The 14,615-nt window shown below is 37.1% G+C and overlaps 1 protein-coding gene across 1 annotated transcript; it reads right to left on the reverse strand.

Annotated features, from left to right (window-relative positions):
- Positions 1-985: 985 nt before the first annotated feature.
- Positions 986-14,401, reverse strand: LOC128647767 (selenoprotein M). Its single transcript, XM_053700489.1, has 4 exons — positions 14,246-14,401; positions 11,764-11,840; positions 10,304-10,382; positions 986-1,260 (listed from the first exon to the last, which is right to left on the reverse strand). Exons 1-4 carry the CDS (start codon positions 14,360-14,362, stop codon positions 1,117-1,119), a joined length of 417 nt encoding a protein of 138 aa, XP_053556464.1. The 5' UTR covers positions 14,363-14,401; the 3' UTR covers positions 986-1,116.
- Positions 14,402-14,615: the final 214 nt, after the last annotated feature.

Consider the following 14,615-nt stretch of genomic DNA (forward strand, 5'->3'; position numbering starts at 1 on the left):
GCTGATTATAATCTCTGAATAGGATTTGTAGCAATCTGCATCACTTAAAGATTAGCCAACTGTTGTATTTAATATGCTTTATTTTGTGATGGACCCTAAGAAACTGTCAAATCTCTAAAACTATTACAATTAATTTAAAAAAATCAGGATTTCTCTATCTCCTCATGTTATACAATTTTTAGGGTTCAAAGTGTCTGATATCAAGCAAAAAGTCTAAGAGTCTCTTTTTGCTTGATATCTGACACTTTGAAGGTCTGTATTTGATTTTGATTTTGACACATTTTATTTAACACTATTTTGCTTTTGTATTTTCCACCAATGGAATGGTGTTATTTGATTTACAGGTTATATTTTAGTCCAACACTATTGGGACTTGATGAAGATTGCTAAAGAGACAACATGGTATGCACTACAATATCTCTGTGTTATTACCGACATTGGGCCAGATTATAAGTGGTGATCTCATTTTTCTTTTCACCTTTGTGTCCTTCCCAGTTCGACACCTTGTCATATACCATATCCCTTTAAATCGCTGTTAAAGCATTTTAATAATAATTATATATATATATATTTAATATACATATATGTGTGTGAAATACTTTATTTTAATACACTTGGCTACAGGTCTGTAGACATAATACATTTTTTAGCACTCACAAACCACACATAACTCACCCGTTGTAATACAAGTTATCTTAGCATTATCATACACTTGTAATACAAGATTGCGTGCTATTCTTAGCGTAGGACCGCAATATGATTAGTGCACCCTGCTCTGTGCTCCACTTGCAATCTAGGCCCAAGTGTATTAGATGTGTCAGAAATAAAATGCATAAACATAAACAGGATATTGTCCATAATCTTTTTGTTGTAGTATATTTATGAGTGGCTGCTATGTGTAGCTGCTTAACATTTTTATATTTCTCTAATTTGAGGTATAAAAACAAGACAGCATCTTCAGGTAAAATGATCAGCATAAGTTTAATATAAAAGTACATAATCACATACAGCTCCTTGTTGTTACAATTAATATTTTTTTCTCTTTGGTGTTTTACCACCCATGGGGAGATCATATGGCTCTGACATTTGTTTCTTTCTGATTGGGTTTGGGAATAATTAAAGCTCATCCCGTGGTGCTTTCAAAGGAAGGTGCTGGAATTCTTTAGGCACCTCTTCTCCTTTCTGTGATTTTTTGTAAAACCCAGCCTCATCCAGTATGGCACTGATTTCACTTGCTTTCTTATCCTGTATGGGAATGGTCTAGACAATAGTTGTGAAAAATGTTAAAAGATTTCCTATAATGAAATGACTCTAGACAATAAACTAAATTCAAGAATACTAATTAAGCAGAATGCATGAGTAGATCGATGATAGACAGACAGACGGATAGACAGACAGATTACATGATACACAAATTTACAGTGCTATTTCATATATATGGCAGCGTTGAGCTTCATACCGCACACTAATACCAGCGCTGCTTTGAGCTGGTTTTATGTGCTTGTGCACGATTTCCCCACAGACAATGGGGAGAGCCGGCTAAAAAAAAAAAAAGCCTAACACCTGCAATAAAGGAGCGTAAAGCTCCATAACGCAGCCCCATTGATTCCTATGGGGAAAGAAAATTTATGTTTGCACCTAACACCCTAACATAAACCCTGAGTCTAAACTGCCCTAATCTGCTGCCCCTGACATCGCCGACACCTACATTACACTTATTAACCCCTAATAGGCCGCCCCTGACATCACCGCCACCTACATGACACTTTTAAACCCCTAATCTGCCGCCCATGACATCGCCGCCACCTACCTACATTTATTAACCCCTAATCTGCCGCCCCCAATGTCGCTGCCACCTACATAAATTTAATAACCCCTAATCTGCCGCCCCCAACGTCGCCGCCACCTCTATACTAAAGTTATTAACCCCTAAACCCTAACACCCCTAACTTTAATATAATTAAAATAAATCTGAATAAAAATTACTATCATTAACTATATTATTCCTATTTAAAACTAAATATTTACCTATAAAATAAACCCTAAGCTTGCTACAATATAACTAATAGTTACATTGTAGCTAGCTTAGGTTTTATTTTTATTTCACAGGTAAGTTTGTATTTATTTTAACTAGGTAGACTAGTTAGTACATAGTTATTAACTATTTAATAACTACCTAGTTAAAATAAATACAAATTTACCTGTAAAATAAAAGTTAACCTGTTTTACACTAACACCTAACATTACACTACAATTAAATAAATGACATTAATTAAATACAATTAACTAAATTACAAAAAATAAATAAACACTAAATTACACAAAATGAAAAAGAAATTATCAAATATTTAAGCTAATTACACCTAATCTAATAGCCCTATCAAAATAAAAAAACATCCCCCCAAAAAAATAAAAAAAAACTTAAACTAAACTGCCAATAGCCCTTAAAAGGGCCTTTTGCGGGGCATTGCCCCAAAGAAATCAGCTCTTTTACCTGTAAAAAAAATACAAACCCCCCAACAGTAAAACCCACCACCCACACAACCAAACCCCCCAAATAAAATCCTATCTAAAAAACCTAAGCTCCCAATTGCCCTGAAAAGGGCATTTGGATGGGCATTGCCCTTAAAGGGGCATTTAGCTCTTTTTCGGTGCCCAAACCCCTAATCTAAAAATAAAACCCACCCAATAAACCCTTAATAAAACCTAACACTAACCCCCGAAGATCCACTTACAGTTTTTGAAGACCGGACATCCATCCTCATCAAGCCAGGAGAAGTCTTCATCCAAGCGGGCAGAAGTCCTCAACGAAGCCGGGAGAAGTCTTCATACAAGCGGCAAGAAGTCGTCCTCCAGGCAGGCAGAAGTCTTCATCCAGACGGCATCTTCTATCTTCATCCTTCTGACATCAAGACATCCGGCGCGGAGCATCCTCTTTTTCGATGGGTCTTGAAGAATGAATTTTCTTTTAAATGACGTCATCCAAGATGGAGTCCCTTGAATTCTATCAGTCAATCGGAATTAAAGGTGACAAAATCCTATTGGCTGATGCAATCAGCCAATAGGATTGAACTTCAATCCTATTGGCTGATCCAATCAGCCAATAGGATTGAGCTTGCATTCTATTGGCTGTTCCAATCATCCATTAGAATGCAAGCTCAATCCTATTGGCTGATTGCATTGTTATATTGTAGCTAGCTTAGGGTTTATTTTACAGGTAAGTATTTAGTTTTAAATAGGAATTATTTAGTTAATGATAGCAATTTTTATTTAGATTTATTTTAATTATATTAAAGTTAGGGGTGTTAGGGTTAGATTTAGGGTTAGGGTTAGGTTTAGGGGTTAATAACTTTAGTATAGTGGCGGTGGTGACGTTGGGGGTGGCAGATTAGGGCTTAATAATATTTAACTAGTGTTTATGATGCAGGAGTGCTGCGGTTTAGGGGTTAATATGTTTATTATAGTGGCCGGCGATGTCTGGAGCGGCAGATTAGGGGTTAATATTTTTATTATAGTGTTTGCGATGCAGGAGGGCCTCGGTTTAGGGGTTAATAGGTAGTTTATGGGTGTTAGTGTACTTTGTAACACTTTAGCTATGAGTTTTATGCTACAGCTTTGTAACGTAAAACTCATAACTACTGACTTTAGATGGCGGTACGATCCTTGTCGGTATAGGGTGTACCGCTCACTTTTTGGCCTTCCAGGCAAAACTCATAATACCGGCGCTGTGGAAGTCCCATTGAAAAAGGACTTTTTAAAAGGTGCAGTAGTTACGTTGCGTTACGGCCAAAAAGGTGTGCGGTACAGCTATACCTACAAGACTCGTAATACCAGCGGTAGTGAAAAAGAGCCATAACGCTGCTTTTTCACTCATAACGCACAACTCATAATCTAGCCATTAGTAAAGTTCTCAGTTGGTTTATTCTAGAGCCTTTTAAGATTATACAGAAATTCTCAAAAGCCTTTTCCCTTTACATATACCTGGCACTCACCATCAGGCACCAGCAATGTTTAAAAGTGTGTTTTATTAATAATTTTTGTAAGTTTGCCTATGGGCCTGTCACCTAGGTGGCTCAGGGGTTAACTGCCTAGGTTGATTGGAACTGTAAAGCTGTATGTCAGTATTCAGGACTGTAGAGTTTATAGTGACTTAGGATGTGTACCTTTTCCGGTCTGAGAGTGCGGTTCATTCCTGTGTTTTGTATGTACCCAAGGAAATTACAAATGCCTGTGTCACCCTTAGAGGTTCCCAGTTGGTTTGTTTGAAAGCATGCATTTATACTTGTTGTTAATATACATATTAGGTAGGCTCATATGCTAATGTCTCAGCCATTGAAGTCTGACTCTGCATTTGACAGTTTTTCACAGCTAGAGGGCATTAGTTCATGTGTTTCATATAGATAGCCCTGTGCTCATGCACGTGAAGTTATTTAAGAGTCAGCACTAATAGTCTGTAAAAAGATCTGGGATAAGGAGGCAGTCAGCAGAAGCTTAGAAGGTAATTACAGAGGAAAAAATTATATTTATATAACAGTGTTGGTTATGCAAAACTGGAGTATGGTAAATAAAGGGCTTATCTATCTTTTTAAACAATAACATTTTTGGTGTTTACTATCCCTTTAAACATGTTCATGCTTTTTAACATTTGATTTGGAACCTAAACTCTGGCATTAATGAAAGTTTTTTGCCATTGCATTTCCTTACTTTTTATATCAAAATGAATTTATAATTATGTTAAAATATTACATTTGTTTTTTAAATTTAGTGTTTTTTTGTGTTTTGTCTTGAACTTTTCTTTTTTGCTAAGTTTCTATAACCTACATTTCTACATTAAAATACATATGTACTAAAATGTTTCACATTGGGGTTTTTGCCAAAGAACCAGTATAGTACATCATCTAGTGACAAATGTATTAGAATTATAAAAAAAGAAATGCACATAAAATGTTTAATAATGTATTTAAAATTGATAGAATGTAATAGTGTCTGCCTGTCTTTTTTTTCTGCCTGTGCTTCTGTCTGTCTCTCTGCTTGTCTATCTCTGTCTCCCTCTGTCTACTTGTCTTTCTCTTCTTGCTTGCCTCTCTCTTCCTCTCTCTTTATTTCTTTGTCACCCTATCTCTGTCTCTCTATATCTGTGTCTCAGTTTCTCTGTTTCTCTATGCCTATCTCTCTGCATGCTTATCTCTCTTCTTGTCTCTATATCTACTGTATTGCTCTGTTCACATATGAAAAATATTAAATAATACATTACCCCCCCCCCCTTGCTCTGTCTTTTTAAATCTTCTATCTTCCCTGTATTTGTACCAAGCTCTACATTTCCCGAGCACTCCCCGCATAGTCAAAATTAAACTTTCATGATTCAGATATGGCATGTAATTTTAAACAACTTTCCGTTTTACTTTTATAACCACCCCTTGCTCTCTCTCTATCCCCCCTCTCTTTTGCTCTCTCTGCCCCCTCTCTTTTGCTCTCTCTTCCCCGTCTCTTCTGCTCTCTCTTCCCCCTCTCTCTCTCCCCCCTCTCTTTTGCTCTCTCTCCCCTCTCTTTTGCTCTCTCCCCTCTCTCTATTTTGCTCTCTCTCTCCCCCTCTCTTTTCCTCCCTCTCTTTTGCGCTCTCCTCCCTCTCCTTTGCTCTCTCTCCCCCTCTCTTTTGCTGTCTCTCTCCCTCCCCCTCTCTTTTGCTCTCTCCCCCTCTCTTTTGCTGTCTCTCTGCCTCTCTTTTGCTCTCTTTATCCCCCCTCTTTTGCTCTCTCCTCCCTCTCTTTTGCTGTCTCTCTCCCCCTCTCATTTGCTCTCTCTATCCCCCCCTCTTTTGCTATCTCTCTCCCCCCTTTCTTTTGCTCTCTCCCCCCTTTCTTTTGCTGTCTCTCTCCCTCTCTTTTGCTCCCTCTATCCCCCCTCTTTTGCTCTCTCTCTCTCTCTCTCTTTCTCCCTCCTCTCTTTTGCTCTCTCTCTCCCCCCTCTCTTTTGCTCTCTCTATCCCCCCTCTTTTGCTCTATCTCTATCCCCTTTCTTTTGCTCTCTTTCTCCCCTCTCTTTTGCTGTCTCTCTCCCCCTATCTTTTGCTCTTTCTCTCCCCCTCTCTTTTGCTCTCTCTCCCCCCTCTCTTATGCTCTCTCTCTCCCCCTCTCTTTTGCTCTCTCTCTCCCCCCTCTCTTTTGCTCTCTCTATCCACCCCTCATTTGCTCTCGCTATCCCACCTCTTTTGCTCTCTCTCTCCCCTTTTTTTTGCTGTCTCTCTCCGCCTCTCTTTTGCTCTTTCTCTCCCCCTCTCTTTTGCTCTCTCTCTCCCCTCTCTCTTATGCTCTCTCTCCCCCTCTCTTTTGCTCTCTCTCTCCCCCTCTCTTTTTTTTTTTTTTTAATTTTTTTTTATTGAGGCGGTAAACAGTAACAGAACAACACATATCAGACAACAGGTAGTGCATTACAGGTACAAACAGAATTTACATTGTAGTGGGAGAATACACACAGTACTATAGACAGCAGACTGATATGTGTGAGCAGTCTAAATCACCTCATTTTATTACTATAGAATTCACATTGACCTCTATGGCTGCCCGATCCTACTGTGGGATCAAGACTTCCGAGAGAATAAAAAGGTCATAAGGCGTAATGTGCAATTCAATAGTCAAACAACTCAATAGTCATCGTTGAAAAGGACAAAGGAGATATTTGATAACAAATATAAGTTTCAGGATATGCAAATAAAGTTATCAAGCATACACGGGGGAGCAAAGTATTTGCCTCCCAGTGGGCAGCGAGATATTGTTCACGGGGTTCAGGAATTGCAGGATGACAAGGGAAGGGGAAAATAAAAAAGATTTTGTGTTTAATATGAACACATAAATAATGTTACTGGTTGCAAGGTCCGAGGAGCTCCACCATAAACTGTCCCATATAGTAGAGAGAGAGAGAAAAAAAATAAAATAAAAATAAATATATATATATATAAGTATGGGAGGGGGAGGGGTAAGTGCGGGAAGAAGGGGAAAAGAGGAGTAGGGAAGTAAACAGATAAGGGGGCCTTGGGTGAGGGATGGGTACTGAAGGTTAGGGGGTCTAGAGCGACTACCTTTCGGTTACGGGTTAGGTCTCTGATATTCGTCCCATGGGCACCAAACTGAGGAGTAGAAGTCAGATCGCGCCTCCACTCTCAGGGAGTATTCCTCCATCCTCTGCAGGTAATCTAGTGTTTCGAGGACTGGAGCTAGAGTTAAAGGAGAGTCCCTAGCCCATTGTCTAGCTATGGTTAGTTTGGCTGCTAGCAAAATGATAGTACATAAGATTCTAGGGTTTTTTTGGAGTGTGTGAAGCCCTAGGTGAAAGAGCGCAACATCTCCAGTTAACTGTTGTAACAGCTGTAGCTGGCGGAGCATATCTGCAACAGAGTTCCAAAAAGCACTCAATTTGGGGCAATCCCACCACACATGTAGGTGGGTACCCCTCTGCCCGCACCCTCTCCAGCAATCTGCGCTTCTAAGGGGAAATACCCTATGCAACCTAGTCCGGACCCAGTGCCAACGCAGGGTTAGTTTTATATATAACTCAAATAGATTTGAACAGCGGACTGCTATTTTTAAGTCTCGGAGGGCTCGTTGCCAAACTGCATCCCGATGCACCACCCCCAGGTCCCTCTCCCAGTCCCTCACGGCTCCCGGTTTGACAAAATGGGGGGAGTCTAAGAGAAGCTTATAATGAAAGGACAGCTCCCCCTCTCTTTTGCGCTCTCTCCCCTCTCTTTTGCTCTCTCTCTCTCCCCCTCTCTTTTGCTTTCTCTCTCCCCTCCTCTCTTTTCCCCCCTCTCTTTTGCGCTCTCTCTACCCTCTCTTTTGCGCTCTCTCCCCTCTCTTTTGCTCTCTCTCTCCCCTTTCTCCCCCCTCTCTTTTGCTGTCTCCCTCTCTTTTGCTCTCTCTCTCCCCTTTCTTTTGCTCTCCCTCCTCTCTTTTGCTGTCTCTCTCCCTCTCTCTCTATCCCCCCTCTTTTGCTCTCTCTCTATCCCCCCTCTTTTGAGCTTTCTCTCTCCCATTGGCTCGGCCCCGCCTGGCCCTGCCCATGTCATGCCCGACCCCACCTGTGTCACACCCTGCCCCGTCTGAGTCACCCCTGGCCCCACCCTTTCACGTCTGCGTTACACACGGCCCCGCCTCCATCACGCACAGTCGGCCCAGGCCCAGATGCCAGGAGGTCAGTGTGTTGAAGGCCAGGTGTGTTTGTCTTTGTGTTGTCTCTACTGCGCATGACAGCTTCGGACAAACACAATTGGCCTTTTATATTATAGGATTTGCTTTGTTCTCTGAGAATTTTTGTTGACAGCTAAACCTATGTGGGCTCATTGGCTGATTTCTAAGCCCTTGAAGGCCACTAATTATTTCAGTGCCTTTTATTAGCTTTTCACAGTGAGACAGTGCTAGTTCATGTGTGCCATATAGATAACATATGCTCACTCTCATAGAGTTATACATGAGTCAGCTAATTGGCTGAAATGCAAATTTGTAAATAGCACTGAGATAAGAAGGATAATCTGCAGAGGTTTAGGTAATCACAGAGGTAAAAAGTCTATTAAAATAACAGTGTTGGTTAAAAAAAATCTGGGGAATGGGTAATAAAGGGATTATCTATATGTTTAAACAATAAAAAATGTTCAAGAAGACTGCTCCTTTAATCTTCTATTACTATATGTGACCCTATGCCAAATAATCTGGTAAATAAATGGACAGATCACACTATGCACAAACACTAACACAACGCACACCCTAAAAAGAACAGTTCCCACCAAATACACAGGTACAGGTTCACACACGCAACACAACAAGCACAGTCTTAAAGAGACAGATCACAGCACTTACACAATGCAAAGACGTAAAAGGACAGCTCTTAACATGCACACAAACAGCCAAAAATGTGTAACTCATAGCATACACAGCCTTCAAGGGAAAGCTCATTGTTGTGTGTGTGATGCCGTGCCTTTAAGGTTGTGCATGAATGTTGGGACCTGTCCCTTTAAGACTGTGTGTGTAAATGAGGGTGTGTGGAGTTGGATATCCCTATTAAGGTTTTGTGTGTCCTGTGCATGTGATGTGAACTTTCCATGTCCCTTTAAAGCTGTGTGCATTGTGTGTGTTTGTGTTGTACCTTGCCTATGCTTTTAGGTTGTGTTCCTTGTTCATTTAATGATGTGTGCATGTCGGGTGAGCTGTACGTTGTATGTGTTTAAATAATAAATAATTAAGTCCTTTATTTTCTGAATTGAATTCAGCTGTCTTGTCTTTACAAACTGAATGTTATCCCACGCCCCCAGTAATCATAATTATGATTCCTATGTTCCCTAATGAAACATGGCTGCGGCAGCTACAAGTTGTCTACTGAGCAACTGTTGAACTATATTCAGCTCAACATTTACCAAAGATCATAATCATATCCATTGCAGCCCTTTTTTTGTTTAACAATTATATGCTCACATCCAACCGTTAACTGGTGCATAAACCCTGAACTCCCCCCCCCTCCCTTACCATAAATAGATCCTAATTCTTAAAATAAAGTAATTACTTCCATTTGCCATATCCTCACTCTCATTAAACATTTTTAAACCTCACAGAGAAATTGTCAAATTACGGAAATATTTTCAACCATTGTACAAACACAACAGTATTTTTTAACTGGTCCATATTAGTAATGTTTTTGCTTACCAGCACCAGTACTATTTTTATGGCCTATCTATTAAATTACTAAATTGTTACCTCCAGTACCAAACATTACACATTATGCTAAACTCTTTGCTTATCTACACTTATGAAATTATATTTTGTTTTAAATAAAATATTGTTAGAATCAATAAAAACATTGAACAAATATGACTTTTGTAATTTCTTTAATTGTACCATGATATCTTTTAGAAAAAAGAATATCATAACAATAATCTAGTATTAATTAAAAAATGCCTCACAATGGCATATTTTCCATGGTTGACAACATGCTTATCCCTTATGTCTTTTCAAAAGATGCTATCATGCCTAATATACTAGGAAAGAAGTAAAAAACCTAAAAAAATATGTAAAATAATAAGTCAAGTTAATTCTGTATATGACATTTATATATACTGTATATATATATATATATATATATATATATATATATATATATATATATATATATATATATATATATATATATATATATATATAACCCAATGCACTTATTTCATAATTATGTACCTTGAAATTGTACATGTAATTTATTGCAGTTAACAATACACAGGCTATGATTAATTATTAACTTAATACAGCATAAGCAAGATACTAACCTTGAGTACTTCATTATTATAATTGTAGAAGATTATCTGAGGTTCCTTATCTTCTCTGGAGTCATATTTAAGATTATGACTGAGAAATATAGGATTAAGGAAAATATCTATGTGCACATTTTTTGCCTTGATGTGCTGAACTATCCATTCAGTGTATTATCACAGACACATTCAATCTATCACTAGAGTGTTCTAGACTCTTCAAAAAGATTAAATGACCTTTAAAAAAAATGTTAACCATTACAAAATACTTGGAAAAAGCATAATCATAATATTGTGCAAGAAAAGTCAACTTACATATTACATATCTGTCTTAAATTTATATTGATGCCAGAGTTTACAGTACATTAGTCATGCATTTAAAATGAATGATACCAAAACATTGAAGCACTTGAAAGTAATGCAGCATAGCTGTAAAATGCTAAGTAGAAAATATCTCCTGAACATCTCTATGTAAAAAAGGAAGATATTTTACCTAAAAATTTCACACCCCACTGTAAAGAGACTTTAAACCTCCAATTAAGATGCTAGTCCCAGGACTTGCAAGGGAGTGTGCATCTGGCATGTGCAGGCACAGTGATGTTATTTTCCTATTCAGTTTAAGGACATTTACTATGGTGTTTACTTTGGTTAACTACTGTGCACCTGTCCTAGTGGAGAGAAGGACCCCAGTGCGGCGATGTCTAAGTGTGTAACCCAATACCCTCACTTGTTTCTGTGGTCCTCAAATTGGAAGGCATGGTCACAGATGACCCTCTCCAAACTCCAGCAGATATTGTATAGCGTATAGTACAGCACTAGGACTAGCAAGTAGGCCGATACCAAGCCCCATCTGTAAGCGTCACAGTCACAAAGTCCATAAACTTTACAATGCCACCTCAAATGTGGCTTTACCAATTGGTAGTGTGATATTTGTAACTGTATGTAAGGGCCTTCCGGGAAAAACTACCCACTACCAAACATATAAAAAGTGTGAAAAAAAGGGTTGGCAGGCTCTCAAAAAGTTGAAATCAACAAAATAATTTGTTAAAGTAATGCCATTCAATAAAGTACACACAGGATATTTCTATTGATCTGACGTGTTTCTTGCATGCGCACAATTTGCTTCCAAAGAAATCAAGGCCTAAGTTACAGAAAAATCAGGTAAGTTTTTTTTTTAAATTTGGTTTAATTGTGTTATGATGGGTAAATACATTTGGAATTAAAAAATTGAGCCTATATATTATTATTATTATTATTATTTAATTAGCTATAGGTTCATCACTCGTTGAAGAGCCAGTTTCCTGTATTTATGGTTGGATTTATTAAACCAATCACGGAGGCACCTAGACAATTAAATAAAAGAAGAACAGTAATCTAATGAAAACGTCTTACCATTCAGCAACACTATAGTATTAACAATTACAGTAAAAAAATGGAAATATAAGGGACGATCATGTTTTTAAATATAAAAAGGATACTACAATCCAAAGATCTCCATCATGAAGTTGTAAAGCTCTGTATTGCTTTTTATGCGGCATCCCACAACACTTGGAGCCTATAAAAAGAAGAAAAGTTAATTATGAATTAATTTAGTTATTTGTCATTATATACAGAAAATAGCAATCAAATTCAAAATAAATAATCAAATGCGTGTAAAAGTTTCATAAATAAGGAGGGGAAATGTCTAAAAAATATACTAGATTTTAGAGAGAAAAAAATGTTCAACCTTGTAATAGTAAATCTTGTAGATGCTTTGACACTAAAGTCAAAATTAAACTTTTATGATTCAGACACAATATGCAGTTTTAATAGACTTTCCAATATACTTCAATTATCAAATTGTGCACAGTCTTTTCATATGCACACTTTCTGAGGCACCAGCTACTACCGAGCATGTGCAATAGTGCCTGTCACATGATACAAGGGGCAGCAAACTGAAGTGTTTTTTGTTCTTTTTAAATCTACTTCTGTTTTAAAATTCAAAGTAATTGCTATTGCATTGTCTTTTTATTATAAAACATGGCTATGCAAATCGACTGTATTTAATTGTCATTTAATCATTAATAATTAATTTGTTAAATAAATCTTTCAATATTTTTAAACCATATTTTAAAATTACTCCAGTCTCATTTTAGAAGAAATAGCTACCAAGAGTCTATTCCCAGGTCTAAATACAAAACAAAAGCATTCTCAAATACAGATTATTGCTCTTCTATATGGCTGCTGATTTTTCTTTGTATTTAGTCAGCTCTTGTATATACTCTCTGCACTATGGTATGTTTTATATCTTTATTAATTATCTATATGAAATGTAATGATACTATTTATTTTTATTAATACTAGATTTTTAAATTCAACCTTAAATGTTTTTCTAATGTAGAAAATAGAACTAGCCATAATCGTTTAAAAATGTTGAGTAGAAGAAATTTAATGAAATACTTCTTCCTGCAAGTGTGGGGAAAATAAGAGATCATTTCTCACTCCATACTTCAAAGTTATAATTGAAACAACTGATCATCAGGGCTCTACAGATGTGAGTTTCCCATATGAAGGAACACAGCTGACACCCTCTTTGTTGCAACATAGGGAAGGTGATCAGCTGTTCCCTACATTGGAAATGGCATAAGACCAAAATTCTACAAATAATTTAAAGGAAGCATCATGTGATCCTGGGTAACATTTAATCAGGAAACATGGACATGGAGTGAGACACATGGTTGCACAATGGGTTAATAAGACATATGTGAGAACTATATTACAGGAACACATAAGGAGGTGGGAAGCAGAGTTTGTTGGGTTGTAGGAGATGTGGTAGGTAAAAGGGAAATATGATACATGACAAATAAGAAAATACATGATATCTGAGGAGAAGTCTGCGTGAGGAGAGTACAGGTTCATGCACAGAACACTAACTGAAATACAGAAAAAGATTTAAAGGGTCGGGAGGAAGCCCCAGAGATGGGATACAGCTAGTAAAAAAGCTTAAGGGAGACAGAGGTATAGGGAGTGTCTTGAGATCCGCGTATGTCATAAGTGGGGGCAAGATGGTAGACAAGAAGAAAAGTCTAAGTCTAACCATAGAATCCTTACATGTGTCAATTGCTTTGCACGGATATCAATAAGGTGCTTATGTAATCAACACATTTGTTTTATCTTATGGGTATTTGTTGTATTAATGTTGTGTATCAATTTGCTCTTCAAATTGATTTACATCATCTAAAATTTTGATTAGACAATACTAGTCAGCTTATTGTGTGTTGTGTGCGGTTTTAAAATGTTTAGGGTAACTATTTTCTTGAAGTATACACTTTCTAAGTTGTATTTTGCTTAAAAATGCAATTTATACCTTATTCTTAATACCTTGTGCTGTATAAGGAAAGTCACAAAAAGGTAAAATATGTCATCTTAATGAGCATGTGTCCATGTAAAAATTGAAAAATGTGGCCCTTATGTACTCAGGCAAATCAAGGCTTTATACATATATAATACATTTATATCTATATACAAATTGTATATGAAAACATTTTAAAAGATGTTATCTATTTAGCCATTTGTATATTTCATATGAAATATTGTATTTTTTACATCAAACTATATGTTGATGCAAACAATTAATTTGTCTTAAAAGGTATATTGCTTTATTTATACAAATAGTAATCAAAGGAATTATGCTCAAAAAAAGTTATGGCAATATGTGAAAAGCACATAGCCTCCAATTACCATTAATTAAATTTCCACAGATAATGAATTAAATTAAGTAAACCCACTTGTATGCAGTTTTGTTAAGAATATAAAGCTGTCTCAATGAAGTAAAAAAATAAATAAATGAATGTGATTGTACCTGTCTTAAAATGATAAATAATACCTATAAATAAAGGACATGCTTGCAGTTTGATAAACAATATATTAACAGTTTAGACAGTGGCACATTAATGTGTTAAGTAATAAATAAATACTTACTATCACTGTTCCCCTGGCAATTTCTGTGTCTTTTATTTCTTCTGTTTCTGTGCTGTTGTTTGTTGCATTTGCACTGAAGCACAATGCCAAGAAACATATAACTAGCTGCCACGCCATTGCTCCTATAGTTCTGTATCACATATGCCCCTGATAGCCACACATCATCTTAAAATAATCTGGGAGCAAACCATCTTTTTACACAGGGGTGTCTTGTATACCTGTTATATTAATGGTTTATGCCACTCAAAGTGAGGCCATTTAGTTTTGACATCTCCTGTACAGGAGACAGATGTTTTCTTATCTAGTTTTCTCAGATGAAACAAGCATTTTCTCAACCTATTAAAACAGAATACTTATGGAAAAAATGCTT

Source organism: Bombina bombina, chromosome 2 (genome assembly GCF_027579735.1).
Source record: "Bombina bombina isolate aBomBom1 chromosome 2, aBomBom1.pri, whole genome shotgun sequence".
NCBI lineage: Eukaryota > Metazoa > Chordata > Amphibia > Anura > Bombinatoridae > Bombina > Bombina bombina.